The sequence below is a fragment of the Abramis brama genome, assembly GCF_963993115.1.
Source record: "Abramis brama genome assembly, chromosome: 7".
NCBI lineage: Eukaryota > Metazoa > Chordata > Actinopteri > Cypriniformes > Leuciscidae > Abramis > Abramis brama.
This window is the reverse complement of record NC_139969.1, coordinates 12,322,061-12,343,400: the sequence shown is the minus strand read 5'-3', so window position 1 is coordinate 12,343,400 and position 21,340 is coordinate 12,322,061. Positions and strand designations below refer to the sequence as shown.

Sequence of the window (21,340 nt, the reverse complement as noted above, 5' to 3'; positions counted from 1 at the left end):
TCACGGCAGATTTAGACTGCTCTTCTCCTCGGCCTGAAATGTGAAGTGAAATGATCATGTTTCTGAGTGTGCTCAAAAGCACATGAGCACGCACACACTATCAACGAGGGAAATTTAGTCTCTCATTTACACGTTTCCCAGACCATTAATCCACTGTAATCTCTCATTTCATTTCAGATGATTGTCATGCGCTTTTGAATACAGGGTGGTCTCTTAGAGTTGTCATCATTCATGACAATGGCTGCACATCTGCGCTGAGCAAACATGAGTTACGAGCAGATTACAATCCCTATTCAAACCCTGCGTAATCTTGGGGTAATCAGCATCAGGCACAGTCCATCCATGTACCCTAAAGCATATCATTAAGGTTTATGGTTTGTGGGTCGGTGCTTATTCAGAGGATGACCTATTGACAAACAGACAGATTGCATGGCAACTACACCACCTTAATGTCATTTCCTGTCTCTGTGCAGAAGGGGTTTACTGTTCTGCAGGTTTAGCACAAGCCCACTTTTCTCATTTATATATATATATATATATACACACACACAGTATACAGTATATAACACACATGCACTCACACACACACTTGGATTTAAACTCATTATTAAATTCCACTGCATGGGGATAAAAACAATTGACTTTTTTGTGCTGAATAAATAAATAAATATGTGTCAATTGTCAATACAATTTGTAGATTTTTCTTTAGATTTTACAAAGAAATACAACCCGAACGTGTTTTTGTCCCATTCAACCAGGCACAGCTTTCTAATGTGCTGGCTTTCAAATAGCCTATAAACACTTCAGCCTGCGAACACACCAGAGAGACATCCTCTATTTATACAGGGCTCTCTGACTGTCTCTTTCTCTCAGCTTCAGTGACACAAACACATGATCGAGCAGCATCAAAGAATATACATTCTGTCATGGTCTTTTATACACGAACAAAACGTCTTTCCTGCATATATAAGCAATACATACACACACACACACACACACACACACACACACACACAGATCTCGAGTTGCCGCCCACACTCTGAGAAGAAGGGGGAGGAAGTGACAGTTAGCTGTGGAATTCCTGCTGTGTGTCTCTCACTTTTTGTTTCTTTGCCATACACACACAATGATAAACACCCATGGACTCTCACAGAGTGACAGGACCCTCAGTGGTTTCCAGCATGTATTCTGGAGGAGAAAAACTCAATGTAATGTGGTATACCCTCTCTATGGGCAAACCCACATGGAATCTGAGCCCAGAGAAAACTAACAATTTCAAACGCCTGTCAATCACAAAGTTGTACTGTACATTGCGTTAATTTATAAAATAGTTTAGGTTCTTACAGGGCATACTTAACTGGCCGATTGCAACCTTCTATGGTTTTTGTATAATGATGACTGAACTGTAAATTCTGATTCTGATTCTGAATTTGACCTTCTAAACTGTTCTACCCATTTATTCCACTCCAGGTCTTCTTTCTGTTCACATACTGTAATATAATAAATTCATCATCAATCAATATTTCATGTCCATTCATATACACAATGCAGTACGTACAGTCAGATGGTCATTAAACGTGAAATATGACTCTTCTGGACCTCATAAGATCCTGAGGACAGATTCACATAACATTCTTAAAGGGATAGTTCACCCAAAAATGAAAACTCTATCATTATTTACTCACCATCATGTCTTTCGTTCATCTTCAGAACACAAATGAAGATCTTTTTAATGAAATCTGAGTGCTTTCTGTCCCTCCATTGACAGCCTACGCAACTACCACTTTCAAGCCCCAGAAAGGTAGTAAAGGCTACCTCATTAAAGTAATCCATGTGACTCCAGTGGTTAAACCTCAAGTTTATGAAGTGACGCACGTGCTTTGTTTGTGCTAAAAAAAGCGGGAAAAAAAGGAAAACATGATTTACCACTTTCTTTACAAAGTATTAATCTCCAGCGCGTGAGCACCACGACACATGCTTGTTGTGTTGACGCGAGAGCATACGTTGTTTTGCGTGAACATGCGAAAATAATTTCTTTATATATTTTAAAATGTAATTTATTCCTGTGATAACAAAGCTGGATTTTCAGGAGCCATTCAGCAGTTAATGTGACAGTGAAGACTGGAGTAATGATGCTGAAAATTCAGCTTTGCCAACACAGGAAGAAAATTTATTTTAAAATACATTCAAATAGAAAACAGTTATTTTAAATTGTAATAATATTTTTACTGTTTTTACTGTTTTACATCAAATAAACGCAACCTTTGTGAGCATAAGATACTTCTTTCAAAAAATTTAAAAAATCTTAATTATTCCAAACTTTTGAGTAGTACAGTAAATTAATTATATATAGCAAGAGTTGCAATGCTTAATATTTGAAACAACTCAAATTCACAAAAAATATTTTGGGAGGCAATCCTTACTTTAAGAATTTTTGTGAATCTGGCTTGGCCACCCTTTTTGGGTTTATTTTTTTAACGAATTGACTGTACATTATCCCTTACTATATTTATAATTATGCTTTCAGAGCATAATACTGCATGTAACACTTTTTACCATGTTTAAACTCACCCCGCAAAATTCTGCAGATATTTTCCCCCAAAATCAAGATGAGAAAATGTGGGAAAATACATCCGAGCCTCTCCATGGGAAATGTTTCTGTGGGTTAATGTAAATCGGTCATTAATCTACACCAACATAAAGTTATAGCGCATTCACACGCATGCTGAGAGCATTGAGTAATAAAACACAAAGATAGCCAAAGAAATATGTAAACGACCTCCCGGCGCATATCTAATTTATGTATTTCATAATTGCCCACAAAGACACGCCAGTGATGTGAAAATGAAGGGAATTAACCTCAACACACATATTTGGAGGAAGCTATTACATAATCGCATAATTTATTGGCCTCTCTGACCATCTTCCAAACCACTGTTCATTTTTCTGGCTCTTTGGACGAGATGCACCATTCATCAGATGCACCATCTTCCTCCTCCGTCACTCCTCCCACCGTTAAAAATGTTACGCAAACGTTCCTGAAAGTGTGTAGGTCATCGTGATTTTGCCAAATAAGACGTTCCTGGATCAACATATTTTAGTGATCCTGGAACAACATTCCTGTCAAATTTCGTCATAACACTATCCTTACCTCTTACGCTAACCGTACCCATAACTTCTCCCTAAAATCAGAGGGAAATAATAGTTGAACAGCACTGATGTAGAAGCACCTAACCTTGGTTGTAAGCCTAAACTTGACATAAACTGTAAACTCGTCCCTCAAATCTGATTGTTTGATTGGAATGTTGTTCAACAAAGATGTTGATCCAGGAACATGCGGTGAAATCACATTTACTGTACTGAATGCTAGCAAAGCAATTATCAAATTCATACTGTATTTCCTCTAGTATCCCATTGCTAACATACTGTAGCATTTCTCCCTCTTTCTTTGTCTAACACGCCCCACATGGCTTAGAACCCTTTCTCTCTGGCGGTCTTCTCAGAAGCGTATGTCTGTGATAAAGCTAAAGGTGACATGATAAGCTGTGCAATCATCTAGGTCTGAGGTGCCCTAATCCCTGCCTAAGCCCTGTCATAAATCCATCTGTTATCTGTGTAACTCCTCTGCTCCCGACACCGAAACTGCGCACCCGCGCTGAGAAGGCTCTTGTCAAGATGCATTCTGCCTACAGATACTGCGTTTGTGTGTCGGAGCTGGCACTTTGATTTATTGTGGCGCTCTGGCCCGTGCTCCTCTGGGCCAGCAGTGCGTGTTTGTTTTCTGTTGCACAGGAGGACAGTGTTGAGCAAATGTTAGCATGCTGCACAGAGCGCTAAAGTGTTTGCATAAACAACTCTTCAGTAGCAGCAACACATAAAAGTGTGTGTGCGTTGACGGGTGCATGTCCTTCATTAAAATTCAAAGCGATTCATTTTTTGTCATGCTGTATGGAGATTTAACACGATAGTTGCACACACCAAATGACAAATCTGTCATCATTTCCTCACCCTCATGTCGTTCCAAAACCTGTATTTTGAAATAAAAAATCCGTCCATTCAATGAAAGTCAATGGGGTCCAAAAAAACATTGGACCCCAAATGGACCCTTTTCACGGACTGTGATGACGCTTATTAGTTTCAGAGTTTATAGAGATTCAGAGTTAACATTGTAAAACTAGCAACGTTTTTTACATTTTCAATATATATTTTTTAAAAACTTAATGTACAATTATAACACTATACTTATACCTTGGCATTAAATTACAATTAACAGCAACTGGTTAATGTTGCTGCGCGAGTGTTGAGGCAGTGTTAACGGCTGACGCAGTGACAGCAAATTTGAAATCTTCTGACCAATGTTATCAATAGGTCAGATTTTTTTCCCTCTTTTGTAAAATCATGTAAATTGGAGCAAATGGGAACACAAACTGTAGTTTCCATTCACCTCTATAGAAGTTCACCCAACTATGACAACTTCTGAGAAACCCGGAAAAAGTGAAAAGGGTCTATTGACTTTCATTTCCTAACCCTAAAAATGATTATCAAACTCTAATAATAAAAGGAAATGAGGAAAGTTGGTTGATTATGACATTGTAACACATAAACTATCTGTCAACATCAGCAAAAGTGCACACTGAAGAAACATAGCAGCTGCTAAAGGTAGGCAGAAACTCACGAGCACCCTTATGAAACCTAAAATGACAAATGGGACACCACATGGTCTCATAAACAAGAAGTTTGCCATTTGGGACAGGGCCTTCCAGTTCCGCTTTAGATAGGCTACACAAACTCGCTCACTCTTCAGTCTTGAACTCCTAATCATTGCAAATGCAGGACTGCAAAAGACTTTTACACTGACACTTTTATAGAGTTAGAACTATGCTGTGTCTGGCACCGGGCCTTCCTTGCAGGAAGCGGGACCTTAAATAATCATTCATTCTTTTTGGTGTCCTTTACATCCTTCATAGCTGTCATCTCGCCGGCTTTATTGGACAGAATTTATCACAAACTACAAAAATCACCCCTAGAATGAGAAATATTTGATTACTTTAAAGTTGGAGCGTGGCCCAAATTTGAGAGCGAGGGGGAGGTATATGTAGTGTCACTGACAACGTTATGCCAGCTGTGATATTTATTCTCATATTTATGGCTCTGTGTCCACTCTGTCTGTCCTCTGTGACAAATCTCCTACTTAAGCAGACAGTTTTTTGGCCAAAGTCTTTGAGGTGATTTTAATGTTAAAAGCATTTTCGTTTTTCATGAGATGACAAAACTGAACAAATGCCACCAGGAAATGACTAAAACAGTTTTATTCAGCCTGTAACAAATGGTATCCATGTAAGCAGAATGCAGAACTTTTTCTGAAAACAACAGCAATCGTTTTAGCGATATCCTCATTCTTCAAAGCAAGACAAGACAAGGAAAAACAAATCCATCTTCATATCCTCTGGCGCCCCCTGAAGGGACATATTGACATTTCAAATTACTTCAATACAACGACTGTATAGGGAGTTTAAAATGATATTAAGAAAACGCCTTTTATTAGACTGATTTCTTTTTAAAATTGTAGATGGCTGGCTGGGACACTTTATGTCAATGTTAAACTTTTTTTTATATCCCCATGGGGTGGAAATGGGCGTCCATATACATATGAAACATATGGTGAAACATATATTTAAGTCATAATTAAGAGATATCATCGAAATAGCTAGGCCTACTAAGATCAAAAAGGTCGAAATTATGACACTTTATCTCATATGATGGGATCTCATAATTTACATTTGCGCCATAATTTGAATTAACCAAAGCATGTTTTGGATATGATTTGCCTTATAGTTGAAGAAACATCCAACAATATTTGTCTCAGAGATGAGACTTTTCTAGTTTCACTGCTAAAAAGAACAAATAAATGATAAGGACAAAGTTTTTTATGAGAAATAAAACTGAGTATGCAGAATGTGCCTTTCTTAAATTGTCAGATATTCTGAATAAACAGCGAAGATAAATGACTGTCTCACCTCTGACCTCAAGGTCAATCTAGGTCAAATACGAACCAGTTATTGTACCTCATGATTTCACAGGCATTTCCAATCAACGTATGCGAGGCCTGGCCTGAGCGTACTGACTTTGACAGGTGATCTATCTGTCTTCAGGCTTCAGAGGACCCAGGTGTAACATTTACCCCATGAATTTTAATCTCAGCATCAAATATTTATCACCGGAGAGCAATGAATGAGAGAGCTGGTGACCTGACATGTCTTTTGTCGGTTTCTCCTCTCTCCGTCTCTCCAGATTCATCATTTGAGGTATTAATTTGTTAACCTCCCACTGGGTCATTATGAAGGAATCAAAATGAGAGAAGCTTACATCCACCCACGTACGGTAATTATTCAGACTGAGAGCAAACATGTGAAAAGATTGAAGTGCACGAGCAGAAAGTCCCACTCGCTCTGGCAGACGAGAGCAGGCGTACAATATGATTCACGTGTGTTGCAGAGCAGAGTGCGGGGGAGAGCGGAGACAGAGACAGAAAGAAAGGTCTCAATAAAAAGAGAAAAGTGGAGATATTGAGAGGGAGAGTAAAGGTGTTGCATCAATGATTAACTCAACTGTGCTGTGCGTACAGATGGAGCCAGACCGCTGTTTACTCAGCGTCAGTTTACACACTATTGCACACCTCAATGTTCAGTGGACATCGACATCATCTTCATTCATATTTATCCATTCTATAAGTGAACAACTGTTATTGTTTTTATAGTCAAGTTAAATATTATCAACCTTCATATGTCACCACATCTGTATGATGACATAATGTGTTATCCATCTACATCAGGGGTGTCAAACTCAGTTCCTGGAGGGCCACAACCCTGCAGAGTTTAGCTTCAACCCTAATTAAACACACCTGATCCAGCTAATCAAGGTCTTCAGGATTACTAGAAACTTCCAGGCTGGTGTTTTTGGAGCTGGTTGGAGATAAACTCTGCAGGACAGTGGCCCTCCAGGACTGGAGTTTGACACATGTGATCTACATCTATCCATCAAATTAGCTGTCCATCTGTATCCATCTATCTGCATGTGTGCTTCCATCCATCCATTCAATTATCTATCAAATCGATTAGTCATCCATCCATCCATCCATCCATCCATCCATCCATCCATCCACCCATCCATCCATCCATCCATCCATCCATCCATCCATCCATCCATCCATCCATCCAATTATCTATATGTATGTTGGCTATGTATGTATCTATCCATCCGTCTGTATGTCCTTCCAATTTTTCCATCTGTATCCATCTATCTGCATGTGTGCTTCCATCCATCCATTCAATTATCTATCAAATCGATTAGTTATCCATCCATCCATCCATCCATCCATCCATCCATCCATCCATCCAATTATCTATATGTATGTAGGCTATGTATGTATCTATCTGTCTGTATGTCCTTCCATTTTTTCCATCTGTATCCATCTATCTGCATGTGTGTTTCCATCCATCCATCCATCCATCAAATCTAATCATCTAGTCAAAGCAAAAATTATTCAGACATCAGATATAATTTTTTACATATTTATACTAGTGGGTGCAGGACACTAGTTAATTTATGTAAGTGAGGATAGAAAAATAAAGTAAACTGTGACATATTATACCCAAATATTCTTCACATAGTGGATTACCAGGTAAAATTTATAAAACTTTGGGACCAAAAATTATTCAGACACTTTGAGACTATGAGACTACAGTATGTTTTGCTTAAGTGTTTTTTTTTTTTTTTTTAAATGCTAATGTGATCTTTATACACCACAGACTGAACAAAATTAAGCAAGGCTTGGTAATTGGTTGACCTAAATTGGTTTCATCTAATTCTGTACTTAAATTAGACAGCTGACAGCTATTCAACCTAATTAATTTGTGAGACAATCTGGATGGCCAAAACCATATTTGATAACTCCTGTCATATTTTATTACCATTTTCTAAACTATAGCGAATAAACTATGATAATGTGAGAAATGTTGAAGGTGTCTGAATAAATTTTGGTTTGACTGTATATGTATGTATGTATGTATGTATGTATGTATGTATGTATGTATGTGTCTATCCATCCATCTGTCTGTCTGTATGTCTGTCCTTCCAACAATCTGTCCATCTGTATCTATCTGCATGTGTGTTTCTATCCATCCATCCTACTAGTCATCTGTAAGTCCATATATTAATCAATACATTTATCTATCCATCTGTCCATAAATCAGTCCATCCATTCATCTTTCTACAGATCCATCTGACAACGCATGCATCTTTCTACCCACATACATACACATCTATCTACCTACTGTACTCAACCATCCATGTCAGTCTGTCTACTCATCTATCCATGATCCATGAAAACTTCTAACTAAATAAAGAATACTAACAAAGAAAATCACGTTGTCATGGTGTTGAGAGTGCAGTTCAGGAATGTATGATAAAATACAGCAAAAAAAAAAAAAACTCTTGAAAGCCACAGGGTTGCTTAGATATTAAGCCTGGTTGCAATTTCCTGGATATACAGGATAAATGATTTATCAGCCGACAGAAAAAGAGCTTGCACCTTGCATGAGATGTTTTCTAAAATTATACATACCATGTCTCACAATTGTACCAAAGATATGCAGCATTAAGAATCACAGAATGCAGATTCACATGACAAAACCTCTATATATTTCACAATTAATAGTGTGTTACACTCAAAGGCACACATACAAGCAAGATGAAGTAAATATATGATCTTTGCATTAACTCTCCCCGTTGATGTTTAGATTTCCGTATTGAGATGTTTTCTAGGTCACGGAAGCTGTGCATGTTAATTTGTTCTTTTGCTCAGAGGGGAAAATTCTCACCACTAAATGGGTCATGGTAAAGAAGAGGTTTAGCTAATCCTCACATTGCATAATAAACAACTTCCCCTGTAAACACATTTGGTAGCTCAAGATAAGGCGCAAATTGATGTCTTCAATTTCAAATTGTCTAAATCATACATGTAATCATGTAATACCATCAGATAAAATAAATAATCTCAAAGAGCTAACAAAAGATTCAAAATAGATGACGAGATAACATGCATTTCATTGTTAGCCATAAATGGGATGTAAAATGAACAGAATAGAATAGATTAGAATAGAAACTATGTGTTTTTTCCTCTAGATATTCTGTATTACTCACATGATGTTAATTAGCATCATCAGTCACAACAAATTCAGTCATACTGTAAAATGTATTACAAAAACTAGCATTTGCACAGCAGCTTCTCACATGGGACATGCGTAATTGCTCAAGATACCAAGCGGAAACAGTCATTGAGATCATTCTGCACATCTGTGGTTGGGACTTGCTTTGTAAGCAATGTAATATCGGCATTATTGGCTTTCCTGTCCTCATTTTCCGTGGTTGCCGTCCCCATTTTGGAGCCTGTATCTGATTTGTGATTCTACAATACACGTGCAGATCTTATCACTCACAAATATATAAGGCCCTGCACTGCCATAGCAAACATCTCTGTCTGAAATGCGCTTCATAATGTCTCTGGTCAGCATCACTCTCATCAGCAGCATTCTTCTGAGCCTGTTTCCTCACACTCCAGCAGCATGTAAGTTTCTTATGGATACAAATGAGGTCTTACTGCATTTTTGCATTGCTGTGGATTCAGCTGATTTTTCTGATGCCTTTTAATGGGGATTATGTAAGAAACGGACCTACTTTATGTGGGTTTATGACTATCATGACTGTAAGAAAGATGCTTTATGTCACGTCAGATGGGCCGCTGAACTATGCCTGCTGTGTGAAATACACTCGAAATCCTCTGCCCTTCGGTGTGATCAAGGGCTTCATCGAGCAGAGCTCCCGCGAGGTGTGTCGCATAGATGCCATCATGTGAGTCACTGTGATCTGACCTCAGAGATGAGTCAGGGTTCACCCACTTACCCACACAATGTGGTTACACCAAAATAGGTGTTAATTTAACCATACATTTAAATATGAGGGCGCACACAGCCGACACAAAACCCCCCCAAAAAACACAGCATTAACACAGGACATACAGTCTGATACACTGAAAAATCTGACTTTATTTAATAATAATAATAAAAAAAAAATATTATAAAGATGTTAAAAGTGGGTGTTATCCCAAGGCGTCATATACTGACGCTTTTGAAATTTCTTCAATATCCGACGCACAGGGCACCCTTAGGCGTCAATATGAGACGCAGATAAATATGAGTCTAGGAGGCGCCTCCTAGCGGTCTAACCCTAAACCTACCCCAGACCTAAACCTACCCATAACCGGCGTCTCATATTGACGCTAAAGGGTGCCCTTTGCGTCGGATATTGAAGAAATTTCAAAAGCGTCAGTATATGACGCCCTAGGATGAGAATGCGTTGTATTATAACGTATTATATTATAAATTATAACGTAAAATGAGAAAAATACACTACCGTAAAAGTTTGGGGTCTGTAAGAGTTTTCATTAACGCTCACCAAGGCTGCAATTATTTGATTAAAAATCAGTTTAAAAAAAAAAATATTCTGAAATAAGCAATATTCTGAAATATTATTACAATTTAAAATAAAGTTTTCTGTAATGGCAAATCAGATTTTACAGCATCATTACTCCAGTCTTCAGTGTGATCCTTCAGAACTCATTCTGCTGATTTGATGTATGTTGAAGACTGCTTAATATTTTTGAAGAAAATTGGAGAAACTTTTTTTAAGATTCTTTGATAAATATAAAGTTCAAAAGCACAGCATTTATTTGAAATACAAACATTTTAGTACATAAATGTCTTACTATCACTTTTGATCAATGTAATGCGGTAGTGTATATATGATTGAGATTCAGCATTATTTCTAGGTCACTAATTTTATACAAAATAATTTGTAAAATAAGGTATGATGTTCTTGCTTCCGTTCAAGCAAGATGCTCTTTGAGTCTTTCTCAAATCATGCTGGAGATCAAGTTTTACGCAAACTTGTTGTGGAGTACATGCGGCTCAGGAGCTGCTGCCATCAACACAATGGCAGTTAAAAAGGATAATGATTTATTTTATTTTTTTCATTTTTGGTGGTGGTTGAGGAGAGACCCCCCTTCCATGTAAAGCGAAAAGTGCTATATAAATGTAACAAATTATTATTATTTGAATTTTTGAAATCAACTTTTCACTCAATTTATGTTGATGATATATTTGAATAATATTTCTAATTAAAATCTATGAATAAACATTAAATGTACTACTTAACACACAATTGTTCAAAAGTTTGAAAGTCTCTTAATCACACCAAATCTTCATTTATGTTATAAAAAACTTCAGTAATAATGTGAAAAATTATCCATTTAAAATTAAGCCATTACTCCATTCTTCAGTGCCACATGATCCTTCACACATCATTATAATATGCAAATTTGGTGCTCAAGAATTTTTCTTAGGAATGTTGATAACAGTTGTGCTGCTTATACATTTTTTGTGGAAATCATGATACATTCAGTATATTTTGATAAAGTTACAAATTATTTGAATTAGAAATATTTTGTAACATTGTAAAATGTCTTTACTGTCAAGATTTAATGAATTATTGCTGAATAAAATTAATTTCTTTAAAAAAAGATACTATCCCATACTTTTGAAAAGTAGTGTACAATGTATAAATTGAGTTGAAGGCAGCTTATAAAAAAGCTGAAATTGCATAAATTATTTAGATGAGTTGAGTAATGTAAAAATATATGTAGCCATGACTTGCAGCACCTTCAGAAGAAAATAAAACAATTTTGCTATCATTGGTCTCCAAAATCAAATTTCTTAATCTTTCTCTTCAAGTTTCTTCACCAAGAACAACAAGAAGGTGTGTGCGAGCGTTGAGGATCAGTGGGTGAAAGCAGCGCTGGCACGTCTGAGGTAAGGAGTGTGTGACATTTAAAACAAGTCACCTCATATTTGTGGCAAATGTACCATTGCATCATTCAAGGTAACATATGCGATCACTGAGCAGTAAATAGTGTCACAGACTCTTATTGATTTGTTATTTTATGATGGCCAAAATAACACTGACTTGAATTTATATTTTCTCTATAGGTCCAAAATAGCTAAATTGACAGACAACGCTGGACTGAAAAATACAAATCCCAGAACCACCACCCACAGCCCATAAAGCGTTTGCAGATAAATGAGCATTTAGAAAATGGCGGCAGATTCTTTTAATTACAGATGATTATCCTCATACATCATACTTTGACTTCTTTTCTGACTAGTCATCCTTAACAATGAAACTCTTGTTTTCTACATAACTATATTTTTGTACTCACTTTTGTATCACACAGAATGTATAATTCAGTCTGAGGTGTTGTACAGATGTGTCTTAAACAGCAATACTGAAAAAAGCATTAAAAACTGAAGTTAAAAAAAACATTTCTATGTATGACACTTAAAAAACAAAACCCAGTTCGAGTTAACAGAACAATATTTTACAAAACAATCATTGTAGTTTAGAATAAACCATAGCACATCTGTTTAAAGGGGTGAGTTTCTGATACATCAGAGCACAATGTCAAAATCTCATCTCTGTCCTCGTCAATCCCAGCAGGCGTGGGTACAGGTGACCCAATTTTCATATTGTTCATCAGCTAAAAGAGAGAGACAACGAGTGAAAATTAGGCTATATGAAACAAACATCTGCTAAATACTTCTTATCGGCACTTAGTAGATTAAGACAAACGGACATAGATGTTAAAGAATTCTGCAAAAAATCATAATGTAAAAGTTGTCGTTTAAGGTACTATTTATAACCTGAAGATACTCCTCAAAGTTGATGGCGTCATAATGATGAGTGTCTGCAGAGTCAAACATCGCTTTGCGCAGAGTCATCCTGAAAGAAGTCAAGCAGCTCATTGCTGTCCCAGAGTTCATGTTGGGACAGTAAACAGGGGAAAAAACAAGAGAGAATAAGAGTGTGAGAGATTATTAAAATGTATTTTATTCAAATAATCTGATCTATTAGTGACTTGTGTGGAATGGAATCTTGTGATGTTAGAGAGTGCTGCCACCTAGAGCTGAAATAGTTTTTGTTACAATTAAAAAAGATCTGTCTGGGTTTAGCTTTGCAAAATGCATGGGTACTGAAAGTAAGTGTTCACTACAGGATACAGTAGTGGAGAAGATACTTATAATTATTGACAAAAAACTCAAAATGAAATCTAAGGTTCAAGATGTCTTCAGAAGTCCACTGGGGGTATTTCTCCTTCAACTTCTCAGCCACTTCACTCCATTTGCGTCTATACACTGAAAAACACGTGAATCATCGACATTATGCCTGTACCTACTATGAACACTGACAGGGGATTCTAGACATACTTCTGCTCTTTCTGCATTGGTTGCAAAACAGAAAGTGTTAGGCAAACTTCTAAATGTCTCATGTTTCAGAAATTGTGATAGGCCAACTTATACCATTACCATTAAACATGTCCTCCAGCTTCCATTTTGGAGCGAGCATTCTGCCGATACATGTTTTCACAAATGTTCAAATTATCTGCATGGAATTCTGCAAAAACATTATCTTCTTCTTCTTCTTCAGCTGCAATACACAGATCAAAGACATCAACATACAAGTCATTAAATGCCATAGGCTATTCCTCCGGGCTGCAGTATCCTGCCCAAAAGCAAAACCACACAAGTCACCCAGCTTAAACAAAGGCATAGTTCATCCAAAATTAAAATTATCCCATGATTTAGGCCTACTCACCCTCAAGCCATCCTAGGTGTATGACTTTAGGAAGGCTTGAGGGTGAGTAAATCATGGGATCATTTTTATTTTTGGTGAACTATCCATTTAAATAATGTGCCATCCTACCTAGCTTGATTTAGCCAGTCAGTTTAAATCAAATAAACAAAATAAATATCGGTTACTCATTTTCTCAACAGTTCCACTCTAGCTTTACACTAAACTGGTGTAGGCTAACGTTAGCCTAACTGTTGTTGTCTGTTGAGATTAGCTATGATCAATTTCATGTAATTTACAAATAACAACACGTTGGGAAAACCTGCCAGCTTAAAATAATGAATAAACAAACGAAATCTTTACAACACTTGAAAAAAAAAAGTGACAACCAGCCCTGGTCTCCTCAATAGGATTTTGAACTCAACTGTTAATTCAGTCACTGACCTTCTTTGAGGTTAGACTCAGGGAGATCGAATATGAAAGGCGGTCGAGCCAAAGGAATATAAATAAATGAGCCCATTTCTAACTGTCTGTGGACAGTCTGTCAGAAATTAAGTGTTGTTTGTTTGATTAGACAAAATAAAACAGTGAAAGAAGATGAAGCAACGTGTCTGGAGTCGAATAACTGCTTGCACACTTCAAATACGTGACCACTGCCCACGTGACAGTTGAGAAGGACGTACGTAGATCGTATAAAGCAGAGACGTTAGGCTTGTTCGACTTCATGCAGCTCTGCGCAGACCGATCGGCGGCTGACTTGAAGCAGTGCATGCCGGTTAGAAATTTTGTCCGACTTGATACAGCGCCGACGCCACGTGACTGTGACGTATGCCATCAAAGTACCGCGAGAGCAATTCGAGAGTAGCTGGAGAACTCAGCCAGCGCAGCTTCTCAAGAGCGGCTGCAATCATAGACAGTAAAAGAAATGGACACAGCGACCCCATTGGATTCAATGGAGACAAAGTGAAGCCAATTAGAAACTCTTACTTCCTGGGGGTCGAGCGTACTGCGCAGACTCAAACTGAGCTTGACGACGTAGATGTGACGTGAGCAAACCGTCTGTCTTCTAGTAGCTGTGCCAAGATCAATCTGAATCATTCCCTTCCGAGACTTGCAGAGACGGAGAGTGTGAGTAGGAGCTGTCCATGAGCTAGGAGCAGGAGAAACTTTTAGTAGGTGTTCTGATTAATTACTTTGTCATTTTGCCTCCACGTCCTCCCGATTGCCCGCGAGCTTCTCCTCCTGTCCATACGGTAATTTCCTGCTGTGCGACAGAGAGTCGCGTGGCTATGACGCAATCGTTAGCCTATTTTTACAAAAATTGCTTCTACGGGGCCATAACGTAAGATACAAGGTAATGGAGCCTTTTATACATTTTCGTGTTTCTTTAGAAATAAATAATGGACAAATGGAGTCTTTAAACGCCTCAGATGTAAAGTTATTTGCTGTCAAAGTGACGCCAAAATGAATGGGAGTCAATGGGATGCTAACAGCAGGTGGGGGTCCGCTAGCCAATGGCGGCGCCCGGGGGTACCTTCAAAATAATAGAAATCCATGCCCCCCTGATTAATTACAAAGTAATTAATAAGAACACCTACTAAAAGTTTCTCCTGCTCCAAGATCATAGACAGCTCCTACTCACACTCTCCGTCTCTGGAAGTCTCGGAAGGGAATGATTCAGATTGATCTTGGCACAGCTACTAGAAGACAGACGGTTTGCTCACGTCACATCTACGTCGTCAAGCTCAGTTTGAGTCTGCGCAGTACGCTCGACCCCCAGGAAGTAAGAGTTTCTAATTGGCTTCACTTTGTCTCCGTTGAATCCAATGGGGTCGCTGTGTCCATTTCTTTTACTGTCTATATGGTTGCATCTGGTTGCATCCAGCCGCAGCCGATGTCGAACACACCTGTTACCTGGCTTCCTTATGAATTAAATCAGATATAATAAATTATGTTCCTTTAATCCCACATAACCATAATAACCACATAAAACACATTCAGAAAAGGACGCATCCCACATATGTCAGAGCTCAGCGGCAAACACAGAATAGCCTACATTTCCAAAAATGAAAACAAACACTGACGTCGTATGGTCACCTTGCATTCTAATTACCGTACGTTACCCCGCAGAATAATTGCACCTACGTGATAGTTCAATTAACCAGCAGCAAGGCCCAGAGAGCAAAGGCAAAGTTGCAAAGTGAAAGCAACACGCATTTAAGCATAGGCTCCAGAAGAATGTAATCAGTCATGACTCATGATGAATTACATGAAACCGATCACTTAACTCCACCAGACGGGGCGTGTTCCGGTGACGCTGAACTAGTAGGCTAGTTTCCAAGAAGAGATGGCGTTAATCTGGCTTCATGACAGACATGGTGAGTATTGATATGAAAACATCAATTGATGTAGTACAAATAATAGCGGGATTCAGTTATTATGTAAATAGCAGACTTGAGATTGTTAAAACAGATTGTTATCTCCATTTAAACAAGGCTGCTCTGACTGAGTCTGGTTATGCCAACAATCAGCTGATTGCTAGGCTTGATTCACGTGCTCTGCCCGAGCCGTTTTATTTCAGGCCTACTAAAGAAATGGTCAAATGGTCAAAAAATGTCACTGAATGTCAATTTAGTCTTAAAGATATCTATTATTATTTTTATTATTATATTATTATTAAAATGATGTGCTGCAATAACCAAATATAAATGCATTTTATTGTGATGCCAATAGCTGAATTTTCATATAACCGGTTTTCAGTGTCACATGATTCTTCAGAAATCATTTTAATATGCTGATTTGGTCAAGAAATAGGCTATGTTTTTATGATCATTAGTGTTGAAAACAGTTATGCTGCTTAATAATTTTGTGGTAGTCTTAATACATTATTTGTTCAGGATTTTTTGATTAATGGAAAGGTGGAATGGACTGGAATGGACATCTATTTGAAATGTAATCTTTACTGTTACTATTGATCAATAGAGTGCCCTTTTTCAGTAGCGCTTGTTCTGGAACTTTTTTCCCCATAGGGATTTTGAAAAAGTCTTTGTTAAAGAATTATAAGCCATGAACCAAGCCAATTAGCTATGATGTGAAACTCAAAACTGCAGACTTTGATTTGAGACACACACACACACACACACACACACACACACACACACACAAAACGGACAAAGATAGAAGACTGTGTTATCTTTAGTGATGGAAATAACTACAATCCCATGAAACATTGCAGACAGCATATAATTATATTATATTATATTTATATATAAAAGCCTAAATTCAATCTGTTCATCATATAAAGCGACCGTGTCTCTTCAGATAATTTAGACTAAACTACTCAATTTGTATGGATTAGTTTTACAATCTCTTTATGAACTTTTTGAAACAGCACAGTGTCGGAGGGACAGAAAGCTCTCAGATTTCATCAAAAATATCTTAATTTGTGTTTCAAAGATAAAAAAAAGTCTTATAGATTTGGAACAATATGAGGGCGAGTAATTAATGACAGAATTTTCATGGGTGAATTATCCCTTTAAGAGTCCACTCTGCCATGAATGAACAATAAGAGTTTTTGTATACACTTTCCAGTTTCCATTTACTCCAGTACAGATAATATTGCAATATCGCTATGACAAATCAAATAAGATACTTCATAGTGGATACTCAACAATGTCAAGTATTTGACCCATTAAGTAATGCAATGCATGCCAATAAAAATACTTTAGGTTATCTTCTTTATTTGAGCAAAATTCTTTTTTTTTTTACAGATTTGTGTTAAATCTAAAACTTTCAATTTCATGGTATAACTACAGTATCTTAATAGATAAGTCAAATCAAATCAGAAATCAGAAAACCAACTAAATATTGATGAATAGGCTACATCAATTTTATACAATGATAAATTACATTGCAGTAAATTAAACCCTATATAGCCTACTTTAAAATTAATACAATATATATTTTTGCTATCTGAGCATATTTAGAGTTGATTTTAGGGAGAGGCTGTTGAGAGAGTTTTAGAGATGTTCAGCTTCACATCCCATCTAAAAAAAAAGAGAGAGAACAAATGGACTTTATTGCATTTAAAAATCGACAGTCTTTAAGTTGTCAATTTGAATATTTTATATGAACTATACTCTTGCATCAGTTTGTGTTCATCAGTGACTTACTGTTGAAGTTGAATTTTCTTGAGCTCCCGGATTTTTTCCTTTAAGCCCTGCTTCCAGTGTCTGCATCTCGGACCCTCAGTTGTGAAGAAACTGTTTGCCAAGATAGGTAGAGATGTATGATGTGCAGCATTCAACGGGCTTGTTTTGTCCATCTAATGAATTGAGGAATTTGATTCGATTTTTTTCTGGAAGTCAGACACGACACAGATGAATTTAAAAGTATAGCATCTCATACTCACTCGTCCTCATAATCATAACTGACATAATGACGGCGATGGCAGCGAGACTCATCATCATCTTCTGCTTGAGATGCATGTTGTGTTCACTGCTGAGGTCCTGGATCTTCTGTCAATGCAAAGTTAGAGATGCTCATTGACTCCACACATTCACACCGGCTGCTTTTGTTTCATCAAAAAGAGGAACTCATTGTCAGATTCATCGCAGGAATTGCACACATCTTCATGATGCCTTCTGGAGAAATATTGCTTATGCTTTCTCAGTGATTTTATTACGGATATTTGATGGTGCGATTGTAAGACCCTCAGTTAGTGATGCAGTTATTTTTCACAGAAAATAAAGTTTGAGGATGTACTTTGGACATGTGAAATGCCTAACTTGGAGGGCAATGAATCATGGAATTTATAAGTTGTTTAGTCATCAAATGCAACAAGGATCGAGGAAAGGGTGTGAGCAGCACTGGCATATTTTGGGTAAGAAGAAGAAAATTGGATTCTGTATATCTTTGTATCTGTGAACTTAACAAACAGGAATCCATATTTATGCTTTGGGGTTTTTTAGGTCTAAACAAGTCAATACTACCTTGATTTTATTGTTTTTCCAGGTCTAAATAAATATGCACCATATCACAGCACCTCAACGCTGTTGGAATGAATTGTAAAATTTTAAACTGCACCACAAAGCTTTGCAGATAACTGGCTTTAAGGGATAGTTCACCCTAAAATGAAAATAAAATAAAACTCAACCTAGTGTTGTTTTAATGCAGTAACCTATATCGTTCTTTCTTTTTCAGATCACAAAAGGAGCAGACCCCTGCTCGCGTGAGCTAGCGACCAGCATCAAGCTTATTGAGAAAAGATGCAAAAGTATCACAGAACGATCTCATGAAATCTAGGGGTATACGATATATGGTTTGGTGAAAAACAAACCAAAATTTTATGTATTAGCCTATTTAACGAAAATCCTGATCTTGGCCGTTGGTCTTCTGTGCTCGACTCTGTTTGTGAGACTCTAATAGCACCGCAGTTCACTTCAGCTCACCCAGAAAAAGCACACAAGTTGTGTGAGAAATCAAGATGACGTTTGTTTGTTAATTTTCATATTTAAACTCTCATCTTTCTGGTAAAAAATGAATTAAATGCAGTTGATTTAGTAAGTCGGTAAGAAAAAAAAAAAATCTGTTTCTGTGTTGGCCTTCAAGGCTGTGTTATTCTTATATCCTGAGATCCTCCTCAAAGTTGATAGTGTTGTATCGGTGAGTGTCTAGGGTCAAACATCACTCTGCGCTGCTCAGGAGAAGAGTCATACTATAAAACAAAAAAAGAGGTTAAGAGCCTCATTGCTGTGACTTAGTTTTATAGGAGAAGAATTAAAGAGAAAAAAAGAGAGACTATTTAACTTTAATGTATTATGAAGATTATATGCACAAAACTGATTTATTAGTCGCTTGATGAGAATGACAGCAATGTTAGAGAATGCTGCCACCTAGAGGTGAAACAAAAACAAGGCTATTTCTCCTTTAACTGTGTAACTGCCACTGCAGTTTTGTTTAAGCTCTAAAAAGAGGTCATCAAAATATAAACTATGAATAAAACATAAAACTATGAATAATAACTAATAATGTTTTATCATAATGATGTGACTAGATTTCTCAGTGGTTATTAAGGTATATTACCATCAAATGTGGCCTGTTCATTTCAACTCTGCTGGATGACGTTGTAACAAAACCTCTGCTTAACTTAATAAGATTTCAAAGCTAATCCCATATCTGAGTCTGTAATGTCTGTATTGCAGAAATCATCAACATCAGACTCAACATGGCAAAACCACAAGCAGGAAGATTGTGGTTTCACAGACAAGGTAAGCCTATAGTCCCAGACTAAAATATGTGTTTGAGCCGTTTTAACTGAAAGTAACTTGCACTGACATATCTTAAAATATTACTCAGTCATTGTTTTGATTTAAGATTCACACCAGTAATGGGGTTTGCTTTCTAAGGCACGTTTATAAAAGCCACTTAAATGTCCTAATTGAACTAAGGCCTAATCCTGGCTTAATCTAAACCTTGTCTGTCATTATGACGAGAATGATGTGGCGTTAAAGATTTTTCTGACATTACGCTTTGTTTCATGATGAACTAACTGCGCATATTTCGATCTATATTAAAAACTTGTTAATGCGATGACAAGCACAGGTTCAGATTTATTTACCACTTTATTTGAGCACAATTCGTTTCCGTACAGGTGCAATAAAGATTGCTTCAGATATAGGAACATATCGATTGTAAGCAGTACAAGTCAAGTCACATTTATTTATATAGTGCTTTTTACAATACAGATTGTTTCAAAGCAGCTTTACAGAGATAACAGGAAAATAATGCTTTTTTTTTTAATCAGTCTATATGTTGCCATTCTTAATACTACTGTTGCATTGTACTATTTTTCAGTCTCACCCTTGAAGTTTCCTGAGATCCTGGAGCTTTTCCCACACACAGGTCTCGCTCCAATGACTGCATCTCAGGCCCTCACTTGTGTTGAAACTGTGCCAAGACAGGGAGACAGATTTAGAAACAGCTAAAGATGATTGGATATAAGACAAAATAGATATTCTTTATCTAACATTACATGACTGCTTTGAGGTTTGCTCTTCTGAAGTTTGAATCCTGTTATAGGTAATGTGATTTCATTGGTGGAGACGGATGTGCAGCACTCAACAGGCTTGTTTTTGTCCATCTAATGAATTGAGGAGTTTGATTAGATTTCTTTCTGGAAGTCAGACACGACACAGATGAATTTAAAAGTATAGCATCTCAAATACTTACTCGTCCCCATAATCATAACTGACATAATGACGGTGATGGCAGCGAGACTCATTATCATCTTCTGCTTGAGCTGCATGTTGTGTTCACTGGATCTTCTGTCAATGCAAAGTTAGAGATGCTCACTGACATCTCAAAAAGAGGAACTGTCTGTCAGATTTTACACCAGATTTGCGGTATTTCATGATTTTATTTTCTGGAGAAACACCCTCCTGCATTTATGCTCACTCTGTTGTTTTGGTCCGGATATTTCATGATGCAATAGTGTGCCTGTGGAATAGATTAAAGGAAAGATCCCCCAGTCAGAGAAGACTTTTTTTTTTCTTTTTTTTTTCTTTTTTCTGCAGCTTTTGCTGAATTCTCTGCTGTTTAC

At 37.2% G+C, this 21,340-nt stretch overlaps 2 protein-coding genes across 2 annotated transcripts; one reads left to right on the top strand and one right to left on the bottom strand.

Annotated features, from left to right (window-relative positions):
* Positions 1-9,330: 9,330 nt before the first annotated feature.
* Positions 9,331-12,434, top strand: ccl20l (C-C motif chemokine ligand 20-like). The gene is made up of 4 exons (XM_084121124.1): positions 9,331-9,625; positions 9,792-9,909; positions 11,847-11,924; positions 12,102-12,434. Exons 1-4 carry the CDS (start codon positions 9,544-9,546, stop codon positions 12,175-12,177), a joined length of 354 nt encoding a protein of 117 aa, XP_083977250.1. The 5' UTR covers positions 9,331-9,543; the 3' UTR covers positions 12,178-12,434.
* A 77-nt stretch (positions 12,435-12,511) lies between these two features.
* Positions 12,512-20,664, bottom strand: LOC311087073 (uncharacterized protein; the record flags this gene model as incomplete). Its single annotated transcript, XM_084120323.1, has 5 exons — positions 12,512-12,649; positions 12,813-12,969; positions 13,163-13,310; positions 18,152-18,257; positions 20,602-20,664. 5 exons carry the CDS (start codon positions 20,662-20,664, stop codon positions 12,512-12,514), a joined length of 612 nt encoding a protein of 203 aa, XP_083976449.1.
* Between the last annotated feature and the right edge of the window lie 676 nt (positions 20,665-21,340).